We start from the raw sequence: 20,280 nt of genomic DNA on the forward strand, positions 1-20,280 counted from the left end.
CAGCAGTGTTTCAGGCCATGGTTAACGATGTGTTGAGGGATTTTCTACACCGTTTTGTGTTTGTCTATTTGGATGACATTCTTATATTCTCTAAGTCACAGGATGAACACGTCTCCCACGTCCGTCTGGTTCTCCAACGCCTCATGGAAAATAAACTATATGTGAAGGCAGAAAAGTGTGAGTTCCACCGGCAGTCCGTCCCTTTTTGGGTTTTATTATCGAGCGGGGACAAGTGTCACCAGACCCTGACAAGATCAGAGCAGTTGCGGAGTGGCCCACACCCACGTCCCGGAAGCAGCTAACGCTTCCTGGGCTTCGCCAACTTCTACCGACGCTTCATCAGGGGTTTCAGCCAAGTGGTTGCCCCCTGACCAAGCTCACCTCCCCTAAGGTGCCATTCCTGTGGACACCGGAGGCCGAGTCAGCCGTGAGTACACTGAAGGAACTATTCACCACCTCACCAGTTCTTATTCATCCAGATGCTAGTTTGCAGTTTATTGTGGAAGTGGACGCCTCTGATTCAGGGGTGGGGCTGTCCTGTCACAACGTTCCTCCACGGACCAGAAGATCCATCCTGTGGCCTTTTTCTCGAGGAGGTTGACCCTGCGGAGAAGAACTACGACGTGGGTAACCGGGAGTTGCTTGCTGTTAAGTTGGCATTGGAGGAGTGGAGGCACTGGCTGGACGGAGCAGAGCAACCCTTCATAGTCTGGACAGACCACAAGAACCTGGCTTACATCCAGTCATCCAAGAGGCTAAACTCCCGTCAGGCCAGATGGGCCCTGTTTTTCAGCAGGTTCAAGTTTACTTTAACATACCGTCCTGGCACACGCAATGTCAAGCCTGATGCTCTCTCTCGCCAGTTTACAGACAATGAAGACTCCAGCAATCCTGAACCTATTCTGCCCGCTTCCTGTTTGGTGGCGGCTGTTCACTGGGAAATCGAGTCCCTCGTCCGATCGGCTCAAGAGTCGGAACCTGGACCGGCCGATGGTCCCTCCGACCTTCTCTATTTTCCCCGCAGCCGTGCGGCCGCAAGTGCTCAACTGGATCCACACCTCGAGCTTCTCCTGCCACCCTGGTATGAACCGTACACTGTCGCTACTGAAGAGGCACTTTTGGTGGCCATCTGTTGAGGCTGACGTCCGGGAGTACGTGGCGGCCTGTTCCATCTGTGCCCAAAATAAGGCCTCCCACCGGGCTCCTTCGGGCCTGCTGCGGCCTCTCCCAGTCCCGAGTCGTCCCTTGGTCTCACGTGGCCTTGGACTTCGTCACTGGACTTCCTATGTCGGAAGGTAATGACACCATACTCACCATCGTGGACAGATTCTCTAAATCTGCCCATTTTGTTGCATTACCAAAATTACCGTCTGCCAGTGAGACGGCCGACCTCTTGGTCCTACATGTATTCCGTCCCCATGGAATACCTGTGGACATAGTGTCCGATAGAGGTCCACAGTTCATTTCTCGGGTATGGAAGGAGTTTTGTTCTGCTCTGGGTGCCTCTGTCAGTCTCTCATCAGGTTTCCATCCCCAGTCCAATGGCCAGACTGAGAGGACCAATCAGGACCTGGAGGCTGCTCTACGCTGTGTGACATCCCAGAACCCGTCCACCTGGGCCAAACACCTCCCGTGGGGTCGAATATGCCCACAATTCCCTCACCTCATCTGCCACTGGTCTCTCACCATTTGAGGCGGCTTTGGGATACCAACCGCCATTGTTCCCGTCTCAGGAAAAGGAGTTAGCCGTCCCATCAGTTCAGGATAACCTTCGTCGCTGCAGCAAGGTGTGGGTGGACACCCGTGAGGCCCTTCTACGGACAGCAGAGCGCAACAAGAGAGTGGCGGACAGACACCGGATAGTCGCTCCCCAGTTCCAGCCTGGTCAGCGAGTCTGGCTCTCCTCCAGCAACATCCCTCTACGCACGGACTCCCGTAAGCTGTCGCCCCGGTATTTGGGTCCTTTCGTGATCGACTCCATCATCAACCCTTCGGCTGTTCGGTTGAAGCTTCCCCAGGCCATGAGAGTCCATCCTACATTTCACGTGTCCCAGCTTAAACTGGTCTCCTCCAGCCCTTTGTGTCCGCCGGTGGATCCCCCTCCGCCACCGCGTATTATTGACGACCATCCAGCCTACACGGTGCGGAGACTGCTGGACGTCCGGAGGCGTGGTAGAGGTTTTCAGTACCTGGTGGACTGGGAGGGATATGGTCCCGAGGAGAGGTCCTGGATTCCCCGGCGGTTTATACTGGACCCGCAGCTGGTGGCTGACTTCCATAGGGACCACCCTGACAAGCCGGGGGGGTCGCCGGGTGGCGCCCGTTGAGGGGGGGGTACTGTTACGGTTCGGCACTGTTGTTCTTGTTCCCTCTTGTTTTCTGTTTCCCTTTTTCCCTGTGTGTGTGTTGTTTGTGTCTGTCTCCCCCTGCTGTGCAGCCCAGTCAGAGGATCTAGGTCAGGGGGCGTGGCCATTCTCTCACAAGATCAGTTACATCCAGCTGCGGCTCATTGTCACCAATCAACAAGCAGTTATCTACCCGGGCTGGACACCTCTCCAGCGCCAGTTCGTTCCTTCACCACCTGTGGTAACTTGGCTCCGTACAGGAGTCTCAGTTTAGTTGTTACTCTCTTAGCTTTATAGTTGTTTCTGCCAAGTTTGTAACCTGTTTTCTTCTTCGACCAGATCCCGTCGATTCCTGCTGCCTGCCTGCCTGCCACTCCCACGCCGCAACCCGCTCACCAGTTGTCTGTTATCCTCGGCATCCAGCTCTCGGTGCTACTGGCTCTCCTCACCACGCAGCTCCTACCCCGGTCTGTAGCTGCTCCACCCTGCACTACTCCTCTCTGCCAAAACCCCCTGAATAAAACAACATCATATTCACCCTCGTTGTCCGTGTGTCCGTCTCTGCGCCTGAGTCCCCACCAAATCTAACAACTACATCATCATGAATGTGTTGGTAAGTCCTTGCTGAAATCAAGGTTGTCCATGACTCTTTGTCACATGACTCCTAACATGGCCCAGGGTAACACTAGTCATGACTGATAAGGGATAGAAGAAGTGTCCCATTTTAGCACCCTATATCCTATGTGCACTATATCGGGAATAGGGTGCCATTTGGGACGAAGTCATATACTCAGTTTTTGCTTATAGTAGACCCTGAAGGGGTGCAGAGAAATGTAATCTGGGTAACATTTTACTTTTATCTATCATGCTTTATAACTTGTAACAAGCATGTATGAGCCTGTATAACGTCTTACAAGGCTTATAACATGTAGAATAACATACCATTTCTATGTTTTACATGTCTGTATAGGGGATTGTATAGGAGGTATTTATGTTTCCCTGAATAATGGAATTGCATCATACAAGAGTATGACTCTCATTTTAATGTGAGGACATATTCAGTCAATTACAGATGTAAATTAATAAAATGCGGCCCACATGAAAGTTGTAGAAAATGTCTGTGCCCCAGTTTGATCCCCCCTGAAATTCATGAACTACTGAATGTGAAACGTCTAATACTATATGAGAATATTCTTCAAGCTGATATAATAATTCTGCTCCACGTCCTAGAAGTCCTACTAGTCCAGCAACAATCACTAACCAAGACACAGGATACAGTCACAAAGGGTGTGTCAAATGGCATCCTAGTACCTATATAGTGCACTACCTTTCACCAGGGCGCCCATTGGGCTCTGGTCAAAAGTAGTGTACTATGTAGGGAATAGGGTGCCATTTGGGATGCAGAAAAAGATAAATCAAATCCTTTTAATCAGGTATTTAGCTGTAACATTGCACAAGGTCTCCTCACTTAAGGTAGCTAACACAGGAGTACATTTGAGATGGCTGACACTGTCATCACGCTTTATAGCTTCCATTGCGTCATTGCTGCTGTACTTAACATTCAGGAGACACAACTCTGCTGGTGCTAATTGTATTTGGCTAATCCAATGATATTTGGACATGTAATTAGTCTCTCCACTCACCTCAAAACATGAGTCTGGGGTGAGAGAGAAGAGGAGGAAGAGGAGGAGGAGGAAGAGGAGGAGGAGGAGGAGGAGGAGGAGGAGGAGGAGGAGGAGGAGGAGTTTATGGTAGGGGTATATCACTTAGATAGGGGATGAGCAGTCTGCTTCTGTTTTCAGAGCACATGGTAAACCTATACAAATGGTATACGTACATACCATTTAGCAGATAGGCCTAGAGTAAGCGACTATAATGTTTTATATTTCAATATTCACTATAATGCGTGACTGGTGGACGCTGCTGGGTGTGAATGTGGTGTAGAGGAATGAAGGTGGAAATGTAAGACATGTTGCTGAGGTGGAAACCATTAAGTTGAAACTTTAGAGGGAGGAAACTCCACACGGTTCAAGGTTGCTACGTTCACGTCTGTTAACTCTGATCATGGTGGCTGAGGTGAAAGCCTCAGCGGAAACCAAGGACCTCAGGTGAAACTCCCATCTGAATCTGGTTTCATATTCACGGGGAGCTTTTTCATTTAATGAGCGGGTCCAAAGCCTAGCACTATACCTCAGATAACCCTTCATGGGTGGTAGACTGCAACCCGTTACACTTCAGCTAACTGTAACAAGTTACACTATATCTCAGCTAACCCGTTAAGTGCGATAGACTGAAACAAGGCCTGGTTACTTCATGTTCATGAACGTTGCATTTTACCTAATGAAACCCATAGCAGCTGGCAACTGCAATACTTTACCCAAGGATACCCATTACGAGTGGTAACTATAGAAACAAGGTTGCTATATTCACGTCAGGGGAATTTAACGAAACAAGGTTGCTATATTCACGTCAGGGGAATTTAACGAAACAAGGTTGCTATATTCACGTCAGGGGAATTTAACGAAACAAGGTTTCAGCCTATTTGCAACGCACCTCCTTGTTTCCATTTTGTTTGCGTATGGTGCATCCAGTAGCGTCTATGAATCACGTCATTATGAAGGCATAAATGTATGAAAGTGTGTATTCTTATTATAAATGTATGTAGTTCTGTCTTCTGATGTTCTTGTCTATTAACGATCTGTATTATGTCCCATTTTATGTGTTGTGTGGACCCCAGGAAGAGTAGCTGCTGCTTTTGCACTAGCTAATAGGGATCCTGATAAAATACTAAATACTAAATGCTGCTTTAGCACTAGCTAAGAGGGATCCTGATAAAATACTAAATACTAAATGCTGCTTTAGCACTAGCTAATAGGGATCCTGATAAAATACTAAATACTAAACGCTGCTTTAGCACTAGCTAATAGGGATCCTGATAAAATATTAAACACTAAATGCTGCTTTAGCACTAGCTAATAGGGATCCTGATAAAATACTAAACGCTGCTTTAGCACTAGCTAATAGGGATCCTGATAAAATACTAAATACTAAATGCTGCTTTAGCACTAGCTAAGAGGGATCCTGATAAAATACTAAATACTAAATGCTGCTTTAGCACTAGCTAATAGGGATCCTGATAAAATACTAAATACTAAACGCTGCTTTAGCACTAGCTAATAGGGATCCTGATAAAATACTAAACACTAAATGCTGCTTTAGCACTAGCTAATAGGGATCCTGATAAAATACTAAATAATAAATAATAAATATAGTGGACATACAGATGTAGGATCTTAATTTAAACCAGTTTACTAGAGGATGAAAATAATGTGGATTATAATTATTTCATATTTTCGTAAGGGAAAATCAAGTCTGAAATTTCAAAGTGGAAATTACAAACTTCAAAAGCCTTTTTAAACCTAAAATACATTACACATTTTACATGTCCTGCATTGCATGAAGGTTCTCCTGCATCAATGTGATCATATTAAGATCCTACATCTGTATGCATATACAATGCACACTAGAAGGGGAGGAGTGAATGCATGCCACATAGATGGTCTGGTCTTGATGATAACTAAGTGTGCATCCCAAATGGCACCCTATCCCCTATGTGCCCTGATCAAAAGTAGTGCACTATATAGGGAATAGGGTGCCATTTGGGACTGGTCTTGATTAATACTGTGTCATCAGACATGATATCCCTTCTAATAGCTCCTTGTGACAGAGTCAGGTAACCTTGGTAATGGAGATCACCATTAAGAACATGGCTCCTTGGCCACACGTATAACCAACGACTCATCAGCCAATCACAGAAGCGGCAACTACAGACATTTAATGATGCACTTAACCCACACAGAACAGGGCCTGTGTTAATTATGTCCATGTAATCCATGTAAAACTGTTATCAGTGTCAATGGATGCATCCCAAATGGCACCCTATTCCCTATATAGTGCACTTCTATATCAGCTACAGTATACCATGGTAGTAGCAGTAGCATGTGTGCCATTGTAAACATGCTGTATCACAGTTTCGGCTGGAAATACTACTTTATAATTTGCTGAGCAGTTGGCTGGAACTGTTTGGGGGTTAAGATGTGTGGAGTTCATGAACCCATAAAGTACACAGATGTACAATGCAATGTCTTTTTCACACATATCTGGTTCGGTGAAGACAGCATGCTTCCTAAACCTGTATTCTTTAGAAGTGGTGTACGTACATCCAGTAACTGTCAGGTTGACTCTGAGACTGGGGGATAGACAGTGTTAGTTTAGAGGTAATGTAGTACATCCAGTAACTGTCAGGTTGACTCTGAGACTGGGGGATAGACAGTGTTAGTTTAGAGGTAATGTAGAACATCCAGTAACTGTCAGGTTGACTCTGAGACTGGGGGATAGACAGTGTTAGTTTAGAGGTAATGTAGAACATCCAGTAACTGTCAGGTTGACTCTGAGACTGGGGGATAGACAGTGTTAGTTTAGAGGTAATGTAGTACATCCAGTAACTGTCAGGTTGACTCTGAGACTGGGGGATAGACAGTGTTAGTTTAGAGGTAATGTAGTACATCCAGTAACTGTCAGGTTGACTCTGAGACTGGGGGATAGACAGTGTTAGTTTAGAGGTAATGTAGTACATCCAGTAACTGTCAGGTTGACTCTGAGACTGGGGGATAGACAGTGTTAGTTTAGAGGTAATGTAGAACATCCAGTAACTGTCAGGTTGACTCTGAGACTGGGGGATAGACAGTGTTAGTTTAGTGGTAATGTAGAACATCCAGTAACTGTCAGGGTACAGAAAGTAAACTAATTAATGAAAGAATAATACCTGCAAACTGCTGATTGCACCCACAGTTTTATTGTGCAACATTTGGACTCGCGGTGAATCAACAGTGGCTGGTATCTACAGTGCCTTCGGAAAGTATTCAGACCCCTTGACTTTTTCCACATTTTGTTAGGTTACAGCCTTATTCTAAAATTGATTAAATTGCTTTTTTCCCTCATCAATCTACACACAATACCCCATAATGACAAAGAAAAAACAGGTTTGTAGATTTTTTTGCTAATTTATTAAAAATGAAAAACTGAAATATCACATTTACATAAGTATTCAGACCCTTTACTCAGTACTTTGTTGAAGTACCTTTGGCAGCGATTACAGCCTTGAGTCTTCTTGGGTATGACGCTACAAGCTTGGCACACCTGTATTTGGAGAGTTTCTCCTATTCTTCTCTGCAGTTCCTCTCAAGCTCTGTCAGGTTGGACGGGGAGCGTTGCTGTACAACTATTTTCTGGTCTCTCCAGAGATGTCCAATCGGGTTCAAGTCTAGTCTCTGGCTGGGCCACTCAAGGACATTCAGAGACTTGTCCTGAAGCCACTCCTGCATTGTCTTGGCTGTGTGCTTAGGATCCAGTTGGAAGGTGAACCTTCGCCCCAGTCTGAGGTCCTGAGCGCTCTGGAACAGGTTTTCATCAAGGATCTCTCTGTACTTTGCTCCGTCTCCCAGTCCCTGCCGCTGAAAAACATCCCCACAGCATGGTGCTGCCGCCACCATGCTTCATCGAAGGGATGGTGCCAGGTCTCCTCCAGACGTGACACTTGGCATTCAGGCCAAAGAGTTAAATCTTGGTTTCATCAGACCAGAGAATCTTGTTTCTCATGGTCTGAAACTCTTTAAGTGCATTTTGGCAAACTCCAAGCGGGCTGTCATGTGCCTTTTACTGAGGAGTGGCTTCCGTCTGGCCACTCTACCATAAAGGCCCGATTGGTGGAGTGCTGCAGAGATGGTTGTCCTTCTGGAGGTTCTCCCATCTCCACAGAGGAACTCTGGAGCTCTATCAGAGTGACCATCGGGTTCTTGGCCACCTCCCTGACCAAGGCCCTTCTCCCCCGATTGCTCAGTTTGGCCGGGCGGCCAGCTCTAGGAAGAGTCTTTATTATTTATCACAGGTGGACTCCAATCAAGTTGTAGAAACATCTCAAGGATGATCAATGGAAACAGGATGCACCTGAGCTCAATTTCAAGTCTCATAGCAAAGAGTCTGAATACTTATATAAATAAGGTATTATTATGTTTTTATTTTATTTGCTAAAATGTCTAAAAACCAGTTTCACTTTGTCATTATGGGATATTGTGTGTAGATTGATGAGGAAAATTGTTTTTTTAATCCATTTTAGAATAAGGCTGTAACGTAACAAAATGTGGAAAAAGTCAAGGTGTCTGAGTATTTTCCGAATGCGCTGTATCTACTGTTTCTATCTTCTATCTGGATTATCTGCACCTGTCTGAATGTCTTTCTTACTGAGGGTGTCCATGACTGTAGTCATAGTGAGACGATGCCTTAGTGGAGATCCTGCTATCCTATCCTGTCCATTCATGTCCTTTCCTTTCATTTCCTGTCCTATGATTTCCTGTCCTGTCCTATTCTTTCCTGTTCTGTCTAGTCCTGTCCTGTCCTGTCCTGTCCTGTCCTTTCATTTCCTGTCGTATTCTTTCCTGTCCTATTCTTTCCTGTCCTGTCCTATCCTGTCCTGTCCTATCTTTGGTATTTTTGGCATTTTATTAGGATCTCCATTAGCTGCTGTGAAAGCAGCAACTACTCTTCCTGGGGTCCACACAAAACATGAAACATTACATAATACAGAACATTAATAGACAAGAACAGGACATAACTACATCAATTTAAAAAAAGGCACAAGTAGCCTATGCTAGACAACCATTTTCAAGCCACAGATTTTCAAGCAGATTTCAGTCAAAACTGTAACTCTGCCACTCAGGAACATTCACTGTCTTCTTGGTAAGCAGCTCCAGTGGAGATTTGGCCTTGTGTTATAGGTTACTGTTTTGCTGAAAGGTGAATTAATCTCCCAGAGTCTGATGGAAAGCTGACTGAACCAGGTTTTCCTCAAGGATTTTGCCTGTGCTTATCTCCATTCCGTTTCTTTTTTATCCTGAAAAACTCCCCAGTCCTTAACGATTACAAGCATACCCATAACATGATGCAGCCACCACTATGCTTGAGAATATGGAGAGTGGTACTCAGTAATGTGTTGTATTGGATTTGCCCCAAATTTAAGACTTTGTATTCAGGACAAAAAGTGAATTACTTTGCCACATGTTTTGCAGTATTACTTTAGTGCCTTGTTGCATGTTTTGGAATATGTTTATTCTGTACAGGCTTCCTTCTTTTTAGATTAGTATTGTGGAGTAATTACAATGTTGTTGATCCATCCACAGTTTTCTCCTATCACAGCCATTAAACTCTGTAACTGTTTTAAAGTCACCATGGGCCTCATGGTGAAATCCCTTAATAGTTTCCTTTCTCTCCAGCAACTGAGTTAGGAAGGACGCTTGTATCTTTGTAGTAACTGGGTATATTGATACACCATCCACAGTGTAATTAATAACTTCACCATGTTCAAAGGGATATTTAATGTCTGCTTTTTTTGTTTAAAAAAACCTCCCTGGTCTTTGTGGTTGAATGTGTCATTTGTGTTGTACAAAAAAACTAAAGCCCAGGGACTATGATATCTTAATCTGGCCCTGTCTATGCAGTAGAGCAGAGAACAAACAGGAAATGGAATAGTGTCTCCCCCTTAGCAGGAGAAACCAGAGTCTATCTTCTTGACTTGTGTTAGTCAGCGTTAGTCTCTGTTTGGTAAATATCTTGGCTACAAAGACTTTAACATGCTTTAGACAGCATTGGTTGCCATGGTTCCAGTCCTGTGTTGTGATGTTCCAATGTTACAGATGCAATCTCTTCAGGAGGAAAGTATTCAGGAGGAAAACTTACAGGAAAGACAAACTACTTGTTTTTTTGTTAGACTTTTCTTGTTTTTCCCCTAGACCAGTCAACATTTGCTTAATCATCATGTTTTCCTGATTATCCATGCCTGTTGTATTTGACAACCCTTAACACAAAATGACAGCAAATCATGGTTCAGTCATGCATTATTTGGAATACCAGCTGCAGAGGACAGGATTGAAGTGTATACTCGGGTATTCTAATTGTTTTCCTGCACAAATGAATGTTGGTTCCATTTTCTGGGAACACACGTTAAGCAACAAATGAATTGATTTACACATAAACCATCAGACAAACAGATTACTGATGACAAGAATAAACAAAACACAAACAAAGATAGATATTCGATTGTTATGAATTATGCATGAGTTCTACTTTGTTTGGACAAGCTTGTTGCCAAGAAACCAACTTCTATTTTGTCAATTACAGTCGCTGTCCCATTAACTCTTTCAGCCGACAGTAGAAATACCACTGGGCCTGAATCTATGTGAACAGCTCAAATTATTCTCAAGAGACCAGAGAGTTGTGTGGCCCCTGATTCAATAGAAATTGAATTTGGTTGAATGTGCTTTCTCTATTCTTATCTGCCACTGAGTGGAGAAGCGAGCCCATTGCTCTCGCTGTGGCTCATATTACAGCAGAAGCGCAGTGAAATATTCATATTTTAGAGTTATTAAAATTAAATAGCAGCCATATTCAATTTACAAAATGGGGCTTCTGAGAATAACGGACGCTATTTTGTACTGGAAGATGTCAAATATGAATTAAAATATGTAGAATGTTATATATTATCCCACCTTGATCAATACAGTATGTCACCTATGATAGATAATGTATACCCCAGCGGTACAACGTTAAAATGACCTAATTACAACAGGATTAAAACCCAAACTGGTTGAAATATGGTTCAAATAACGTCATTGTGGTCAATTTTCCCCACCGGAACATAGATATATTAGCATGCGGGGTAAATGTAGGCAAACAACCCTCAAGTGTTCATTTATATGTACTACCATAGGCCTGTACTGACAAGCATAATCACATCATCCAACATCATCGTTTTTTACTTCTGTTTTCTCCTGCATTGTTTTTCTATCTGACTGTTTACGCCTCTGGTTAGTTCTAACTAATGTCCCTGTCACCCACCCTCACTGTGAGCATTGTGTGGTAGAGGGAGAGGATGGTGGGGGACTACACCTGGGCTGAGCTGTCCTATAGGTGTGCCCCAGGGAGAGGGAGGGAGAAGGTGAGGGACACAGAGAGAGAGGATGAGGGAGAGAAAGGAGGAGGGAGAGAGAGATGGAGAGAGAGAGGGAGAAGGGAGAGGGAGAGAGGGAGCATGAGCGCAAGAGCGAGAGAGAGAGAGGGAGAGGAAGAGAGAGGAGGAGAGAGCGAGACATTCCACTCCTCCACCTGTGCTGTGCTGTCCAACAGTTGTGCCCTAGGTGGCATCAAGGCAGCTTCACACAGTGAAACACTGAACACATGGGGCCTCTACCCTGGATAAAGTTGTTGCCTCTCAGCAGGATAGAGACACAGGATAGAAGGATAAAAAACACAGGATAGAAGGATAGAAAACACAGGATAGAAGGATAGAACACACAGGATAGAAGGATAGAACACACAGGATAGAAGGATAGAACACACAGGATAGAAGGATAGAACACACAGGATAGAAGGATAGAACACACAGGATAGAAGGATAGAACACACAGGATAGAAGGATAGCAGGATAAAACACACAGGATAGAAGGATAGAACACACAGGATAGAAGGATAGAACACACAGGATAGAATGATAAAACACACAGGATAGAAGGATAGAACACACAGGATAGAAGGATAGAACACACAGGATAGAATGATAAAACACACAGGATAGAAGGATAGAACACACAGGATAGAATGATAAAACACACAGGATAGAAGGATAGAACACACAGGATAGAAGGATAGAACACACAGGATAGAAGGATAGCAGGATAAAACACACAGGATAGAAGGATAGAACACACAGGATAGAAGGATAGAACACACAGGATAGAATGATAAAACACACAGGATAGAAGGATAGAACACACAGGATAGAATGATAAAACACACAGGATAGAAGGATAAAACACACAGGATAGAAGGATAGAACACACAGGATAGAAGGATAGAACACACAGGATAGAATGATAGAACACACAGGATAGAAGGATAGAACACACAGGATAGAAGGATAGAACACACAGGATAGAATGATAGAACACACAGGATAGAAGGATAGAACACACAGGATAGAAGGATAGAACACACAGGATAGAAGGATAGAACACACAGGATAGAAGGATAGAACACACAGGATAGAAGAATAGAAGGATAGAACACACAGGATAGAAGGATAGAAGGATAGAACACACAGGATAGAAGGATAGAAGGATAGAACACACAGGATAGCAGGATAGAACACACAGGATAGAAGGATAGAACACACAGGATAGAAGGATAGAACACACAGGATAGAAGGATAGAACACACAGGATAGAAGGATAGAACACACAGGATAGAAGGATAGAACACACAGGATAGAAGGATAGAACACACAGGATAGAAGGATATAACAGACAGGATAGAAGGATAGAACACACAGGATAGAAGGATAGAACACACAGGATAGAAGGATAGAAGGATAGACACAGAGGATAGAAGGATAGAAGGATAGAACACACAGGATAGAATGATAGAAGGATAGAACACACAGGATAGAAGAATAGAAGGATAGAACACACTGAATAGAATTATAGAACACACAGGATAGAAGGATAGAACACACAGGATAGAATGATAGAACACACAGGATAGAAGAATAGAAGGATAGAACACACAGGATAGAAGGATAGAAGGATAGAACACACAGGATAGAAGGATAGAACACACAGGATAGAAGAATAGAAGGATAGAACACACAGGATAGAAGGATAGAAGGATAGAACACACAGGATAGAAGGATAGCATGATAGAACACACAGGATAGAAGGATAGAACACACAGGATAGAAGGATATAACAGACAGGATAGAAGGATAGAACACACAGGATAGAAGGATAGAACACACAGGATAGAAGGATAGAAGGATAGAACACAGAGGATAGAAGGATAGAAGGATAGAACACACAGGATAGAAGGATAGCATGATAGAACACACAGGATAGAAGAATAGAAGGATAGAACACACTGAATATAATTATAGAACACACAGGATAGAAGGATAGAACACACAGGATAGAATGATAGAACACACAGGATAGAAGAATAGAAGGATAGAACACACAGGATAGAAGGATAGAAGGATAGAACACACAGGATAGAAGGATAGAACACACAGGATAGAAGAATAGAAGGATAGAACACACAGGATAGAAGGATAGAAGGATAGAACACACAGGATAGAAGGATAGCATGATAGAACACACAGGATAGAAGGATAGAACACACAGGATAGAAGGATAGAACACACAGGATAGAAGAATAGAAGGATAGAACACACAGGATAGAAGGATAGAAGGATAGAACACACAGGATAGAAGGATAGAATGATAGAACACACAGGATAGAAGGATAGAACACACAGGATAGAAGGATAGAACACACAGGATAGAAGGATAGAACACACAGGATAGAAGGATAGAACACAGAGGACAGAAGGAAATAATGAGTCGTGAAGAATAATGTTTCTGAAAGCTGGGAGGGAGTCCTTGTGTCTCAATCTACGAATAATAAGAATGTTGTAAATGTTTCAGAAACAGATGACAGGAACTGTATATGGGATATATAGTAGTTGACGTTATCTGTTCACATTCTTGAATTTAAACGTTGTACATATGTAGGATCTTAATTTGATCACTCTTTTGTTACTGAGAATGTTACTGCACAGCAATAAATGAGAACTTGTAGTGTAAAGATTGTAATTTCCACTTTCAAATGTCAGACTTGATATCAACCCCCTACAAAAATGTCCATGAATTATAATCCACATAATAATTAACATTTCCTGTTGCTGCAGCATTATTATTCTTGCTGTAGCAAACTGGTTCAAATGAAGGACCTACATCTGTATGCTATCTAGTCCTTTCAGTTGAGGATTAAGAAACCAGAATAATAAAGCAGGTTAAATTAAATAGAGATAAAATGTGAGTCTAATGTATGTAATGATGGTATCGTGTTTGACGCACAACGTGTAAGGAACAAAGAACACAAGGATCAAAGAATGATGGCATTGAAACCAGCTTCTATCAAATCACTGACTTCCTTGATCTTCCAACGGCACAAATGATCTTTCAGTCGATTGACCATTATCAGCATGCTATTACTTGCGTTTTCCTCAAGGATTTTGCCTGTCCTTATCTCCGTTCCGTTTCTTTTTTATCCTGAAAAACTCCCCAGTCCTTAACGATTACAAGCATACCCATAACATGATGCAGCCACCACTATGCTTGAGAATATGGAGAGTGGTACTCAGTAATGTGTTGTATTGGATTTGCCCCAAACTTAAGACTTTGTATTCAGGACAAAAAGTGAATTGCTTTGCCACATGTTTTGCAGTATTACTTTAGTGTCTTGTTGCATGTTTTTGAATATGTTTAGTCTGTACAGGCTTCCTTCTTTTTACTCTGTAATTTAGATTAGTATTGTGGAGTAATTACAATGTTGTTGATCCATCCACAGTTTTCTCCTATCACAACCATTAAACTCTGTAACTGTTTTAAAGTCACCATTGGCCTCATGGTGAAATCCCTTAATAGTGTCCTTCCTCTCCAGCAACTGAGTTAGGAAGGATGCTTGTATCTTTGTAGTGACTGGGTGTATTGATACACCATCCAAAGTGTAATTAATAACTTCACCATGTTCAAAGGGATATTTAATGTCTGCTTTTTTTGTTTAAAAAAACCTCCCTGGTCTTTGTGGTTGAATGTGTCATTTATGTGGTACAAAAAAACTAAAGCCCAGGGACTATGATATCTTAATCTGGCCCTGTCTATGCAGTAGAGCAGAGAACAAACAGGAAATGGAATAGTGTCTCCCCCTTAGCAGGAGAAACCAGAGTCTATCTTCTTTACTTGTGTTAGTCAGCGTTAGTCTCTGTTTGGTAAATATCTTGGCTACAAAGACTTTAACATGCTTTAGACAGCATTGGTTGCCATGGTTCCAGTCCTGTGTTGTGATGTTCCAATGTTACAGATTCAATCTCTTCAGGAGGAAAGTATTCAGGAGGAAAACTTACAGGAAAGACAAACTACTTGTTTTTTTGTTAGACTTTTCTTGTTTTTCCCATAGAACACACAGGATAGAATGATAGAACACACAGGATAGAAGAATAGAAGGATAGAACACACAGGATAGAAGGATAGAAGGATAGAACACACAGGATAGAAGAATAGAAGGATAGAACACACAGGATAGAAGGATAGAAGGATAGAACACACAGGATAGAAGGATAGCATGATAGAACACACAGGATAGAAGGATAGAACACACAGGATAGAAGGATAGAACACACAGGATAGAAGAATAGAAGGATAGAACACACATGATAGAAGGATAGAAGGATAGAACACACAGGATAGAAGGATAGCATGATAGAACACACAGGATAGAAGGATAGAACACACAGGATAGAAGGATAGAACACACAGGATAGAAGGATAGAACACACAGGATAGAAGGATAGAACACAGAGGACAGAAGGAAATAATGAGTCGTGAAGAATAATGTTTCTGAAAGCTGGGAGGGAGTCCTTGTGTCTCAATCTACGAATAATAAGAATGTTGTAAATGTTTCAGAAACAGATGACAGGAACTGTATATGGGATATATAGTAGTTGACGTTATCTGTTCACATTCTTGAATTTAAACGTTGTACATATGTAGGATCTTAATTTGATCACTCTTTTGTTACTGAGAATGTTACTGCACAGCAATAAATGAGAACTTGTAGTGTAAAGATTGTAATTTCCACTTTCAAATGTCAGACTTGATATCAACCCCTACAAAAATGTCCATGAATTATAATCCACATAATAATTAACATTTCCTGTTGCTGCAGCATTATTATTCTTGCTGTAGCAAACTGGTTCAAATGAAGGACCTACATCTGTATGCTATCTAGTCCTTTCAGTTGAGGATTAAGAAACCAGAATAATAAAGCAGGTTAAATTAAATAGAGATAAAATGTGAGTCTAATGTATGTAATGATGGTATCGTGTTTGACGCACAACGTGTAAGGAACAAAGAACACAAGGATCAAAGAATGATGGCATTGAAACCAGCTTCTATCAAATCACTGACTTCCTTGATCTTCCAACGGCACAAATGATCTTTCAGTCGATTGACCATTATCAGCATGCTATTACGGCTGTAATACAATGGCTGAAATACAACACAGAGGACAAAAGATGCATTCAAAACCTACATTGAATTTCCTCTGGCCTTCGCCGCTTATTTTCTCATACAATTGCTGGATAATACTTGCCTGTAGTTTAATCAAATACAGGTACCCTGTATGGGAAATAATAGGGGATTGGTAATTTAATGTCACGATGTCCCCTCATTTCATTATACGTCGTAAAGGGAAAAGACTGCGTCCCTATTTACTATAAAGTGCCCAGGCTTTGGTCAAAAGTAGTGCACATTAAAGGGAACAGGGTGCCATTTGGGGATGCAGCCCCAGACTTAATTCCCCGATGTTATTTGGAAGATGTATTCCTTTCATCTGATTTTAATCTTCATACGCTTTTGCCTCATTTTTCTGGTGAAGTAATTGTCCTCAATTCCCCTTCCACAGGATGGCGTGCCCAGCGCTAGCAATTTCAGAGTCTATGATAGTCTGAATGCCTTTTGTGTAGGATTGTGTACAGTACACTTTGCCAAGAGTGAGCACCCTTGAACCTCTTAGAAGATGGACAAAACAGTGTTTTCATCTTCAGCGCATTTAGCATATAGAAATCTAGTTTATATCAATATAAATTACATACATAACATATGCATCAATATCAGCATGGATTAGAGAAGAGCAAGAAGGAGAGAAACAGCGAAAAAGGGAAAGCTTGTTCACTTACATGACGGTGCTATCCCACAGTGCACAGTAAGGACTCATGGTTCCCTGCATTACCAAGAAGAAGAGAGCATGCTTTAAAAACCTTGAATCATTGTTAGATAACCACAACAAAATGACCAAAGCCTCAAAGATAGTACTATCTACTCGTAATTATCCAAGAATAACACACTAAACAAATTGTTCTTTTAAATAACAGCTTTAGATTGCAGTTCAGGGTTAGAATGTAGAATGCCAAAAAGAATTGGTGGCAGTTTCACTTTGAATCACTTTAGCCTCATTAAGCGTTGAAGCACCCACAATGGCTACAGCCACACGTTTAGAGTGCATTAGTCAACAAACAATGGGTAGAGTAATTGGTTCAATAATTAATTTGCAGGCGCCCAGTGTAGCAGGCGTGTCAGAGAGAGAGAGAACGAGAGAGAGAGAGAGAGAGAGAGAGAGAGAGAGAGAGAGAGAGAGAGAGAGAGAGAGAGAGAGAGAGAGAGAGAGAGAGAGAGAGAGAGAGAGAGAGAACACTGGCATTGCGCTATGTCCAGATAATTGCAAGGACAAGCCCTCTTTACAACCCTGGCCTTTTTGTTAATGGCTGAGATAAAGCCGATGGTTCAGTGGTGTTGTCCAAGGTGATACAAAGCAGCCTGTCATTGTCAGAGCCCATATATTTACACTGATGTCCTCCTGATTCAGATCTGGGCCTGTATTTATCAAGCGTCTCAAAGTAGGAGTGCTGATCTGGGGTCAGTTTTGCCTTTTAGATCAAAATGAATTAGGTTAATATGGACAGGGAGGTCCTGATCCTAGATCAGCACTCGTACTCTGAGATGCTTTGTGAATACAGGTCCAGATATACAGTATCTGCTATGTACAATTCACTTGTGTGACCGTGTTTTAGTGTGGACCCAGTTACATGGATTGCTGTCATGTAACTGGGTCCAATGTACCAGTTACACAATTAGCTGATTGGATAGCTATTAAACATCTGCCTTCTCTGTATCGCTTGAATGCCTTTTCAAGAAGTGGGAGTCTTGGGCAGGTGCTCACAGTGTGAGGTCATTCTTGCACTCGATTAATTAAAATGGAAAATGAAAGATGAATAATATATAGGTCCTTACGTTGGCCAGGTGAGCCAGCTCGATCTCCAGGTGTGACTCTGTTATCCTGGGCTCTGGTCTCAATGTGACAGCGATCACTTTGGAGCTCACTGCCGTGTGGTTCCTGGGTGGAAAACAGAGGGATGATTGGAAGTGGTGTCACTTAGGCGCTGCTACACAAATACAGTATGTTCAATCCCACTTTAAACAAAGTAGATCTTATAAATAAAGGCTTCATAAGTACTACACTGCTCAAAAAAATAAAGGGAACACTTAAACAACACAATGTAACTCCAAGTCAATCACACTTCTGTGAAATCAAACTGTCCACTTCGGAAGCAACACTGATTGACAATACATTTCACATGCTGTTGTGCAAATGGAATAGATAACAGGTGGAAATTATAGGCAATTAGCAAGACACCCCCAATAAAGGACTGGTTTTGCAGGTGGTGACCACAGACCGCTTCTCAGTTCCTATGCTTCCTGGCTGATGTTTTGGTCACTTTTGAATGCTGGCGGAGCTTTCACTCTAGTGGTAGCATGAGACGGAGTCTACAACCCACACAAGTGGCTCAAGTAGTGCAGCTCATCCAGGATGGCACATCAATGCGAGCTGTGGCAAGAAGGTTTGCTGTGTCTGTCAGCGTAGTGTCCAGAGGATGGAGGCGCTACCAGGAGACAGGCCAGTACATCAGGAGACGTGGAGGAGGCCGTAGGAGGGCAACAACCCAGCAGCAGGACTGCTACTTCCGCCTTTGTGCAAGGAGGAGCAGGAGGAGCACTGCCAGAGCCCTGCAAAATGACCTCCAGCAGGCCACAAATGTGCATGTGTCTGCTCAAACGGTCAGAAACAGACTCCATGAGGGTGGTATGAGGGCCCGACGTCCACAGGTGGGGGGTTGTGCTTACAGCCCAACACCGTGCAGGACGTTTGGCATTTGCCAGAGAACACCAAGATTGGCAAATTCGCCACTGGCGCCCTGTGCTCTTCACAGATGAAAGCAGGTTCACACTGAGCACGTGACAGACGTGACAGAGTCTGGAGACGCCGTGGAGAACGTTCTGCTGCCTGCAACATCCTCCAGCATGACCGGTTTGGCGGTGGGTCAGTCATGGTGTGGGGTGGCATTTCTTTGGGGGGCCGCACAGCCCTCCATGTGCTCGCCAGAGGTAGCCTGACTGCCATTAGGTACCGAGATGAGATCCTCAGACCCCTTGTGAGCCAATATGCTGGTGCGGTTGGCCCTGGGTTCCTCCTAATGCAAGACAATGCTAGACCTCATGTGGCTGGAGTGTGTCAGCAGTTCCTGCAAGAGGAAGGCATTGATGCTATGGACTGGCCCGCCCGTTCCCCAGACCTGAATCCAATTGAGCACATCTGGGACATCATGTCTCGCTCCATCCACCAATGCCACGTTGCACCACAGACTGTCCAGGAGTTGGCGGATGCTTTAGTCCAGGTCTGGGAGGAGATCCCTCAGGAGACCATCCGCCACCTCATCAGGACCATGCCCAGGTGTTGTAGGGAGGTCATACAGGCACGTGGAGGCCACACACACTACTGAGCCTCATTTTGACTTGTTTTAAGGACATTACATCAAAGTTGGATCAGCCTGTAGTGTGGTTTTCCACTTTAATTTTGAGGGTGACTCCAAATCCAGACCTCCATGGGTTGATACATTTGATTTCCATTGATAATTTTTGTGTGATTTTGTTGTCAGCACATTCAACTATGTAAAGAAAAAAGTTTTTAATAAGATTATTTAATTCATTCAGATCTAGGATGTGTTATTTTAGTGTTCCCTTTATTTTTTTGAGCAGTGTACATAAAGGCTTCATAAGCACTACATAAATGCTTCATAAGCACTACATAAAAGCTTCATAAGCACTACATAAATGCTTCACAAACCATATGACTAAACTTTATGTTCTGTCTTATT

The 20,280-nt window shown here is 43.0% G+C and overlaps 1 protein-coding gene and 1 long non-coding RNA gene across 2 annotated transcripts in view; one reads left to right on the forward strand and one right to left on the reverse strand.

Annotated features, from left to right (window-relative positions):
* Positions 1–20,280, reverse strand: part of LOC121553293 (adhesion G protein-coupled receptor B3) — a gene marked incomplete at its 5' end in the record, with an annotated part of 101,740 nt that overhangs the window by 11,598 nt on the left and 69,862 nt on the right. The window contains 2 exon segments of the mRNA XM_045218459.1: positions 17,248–17,291; positions 18,359–18,461. Coding sequence (XP_045074394.1) covers positions 17,248–17,291; positions 18,359–18,461 — 147 coding nt within the window.
* LOC123487277 lies at positions 2,554–2,883 on the forward strand. Its single transcript, XR_006659703.1, has 2 exons — positions 2,554–2,586; positions 2,685–2,883. It is a non-coding gene; the product is annotated as an uncharacterized LOC123487277 (long non-coding RNA).

The sequence above is a fragment of the Coregonus clupeaformis genome, unplaced genomic scaffold (genome assembly GCF_020615455.1).
Source record: "Coregonus clupeaformis isolate EN_2021a unplaced genomic scaffold, ASM2061545v1 scaf1594, whole genome shotgun sequence".
NCBI lineage: Eukaryota > Metazoa > Chordata > Actinopteri > Salmoniformes > Salmonidae > Coregonus > Coregonus clupeaformis.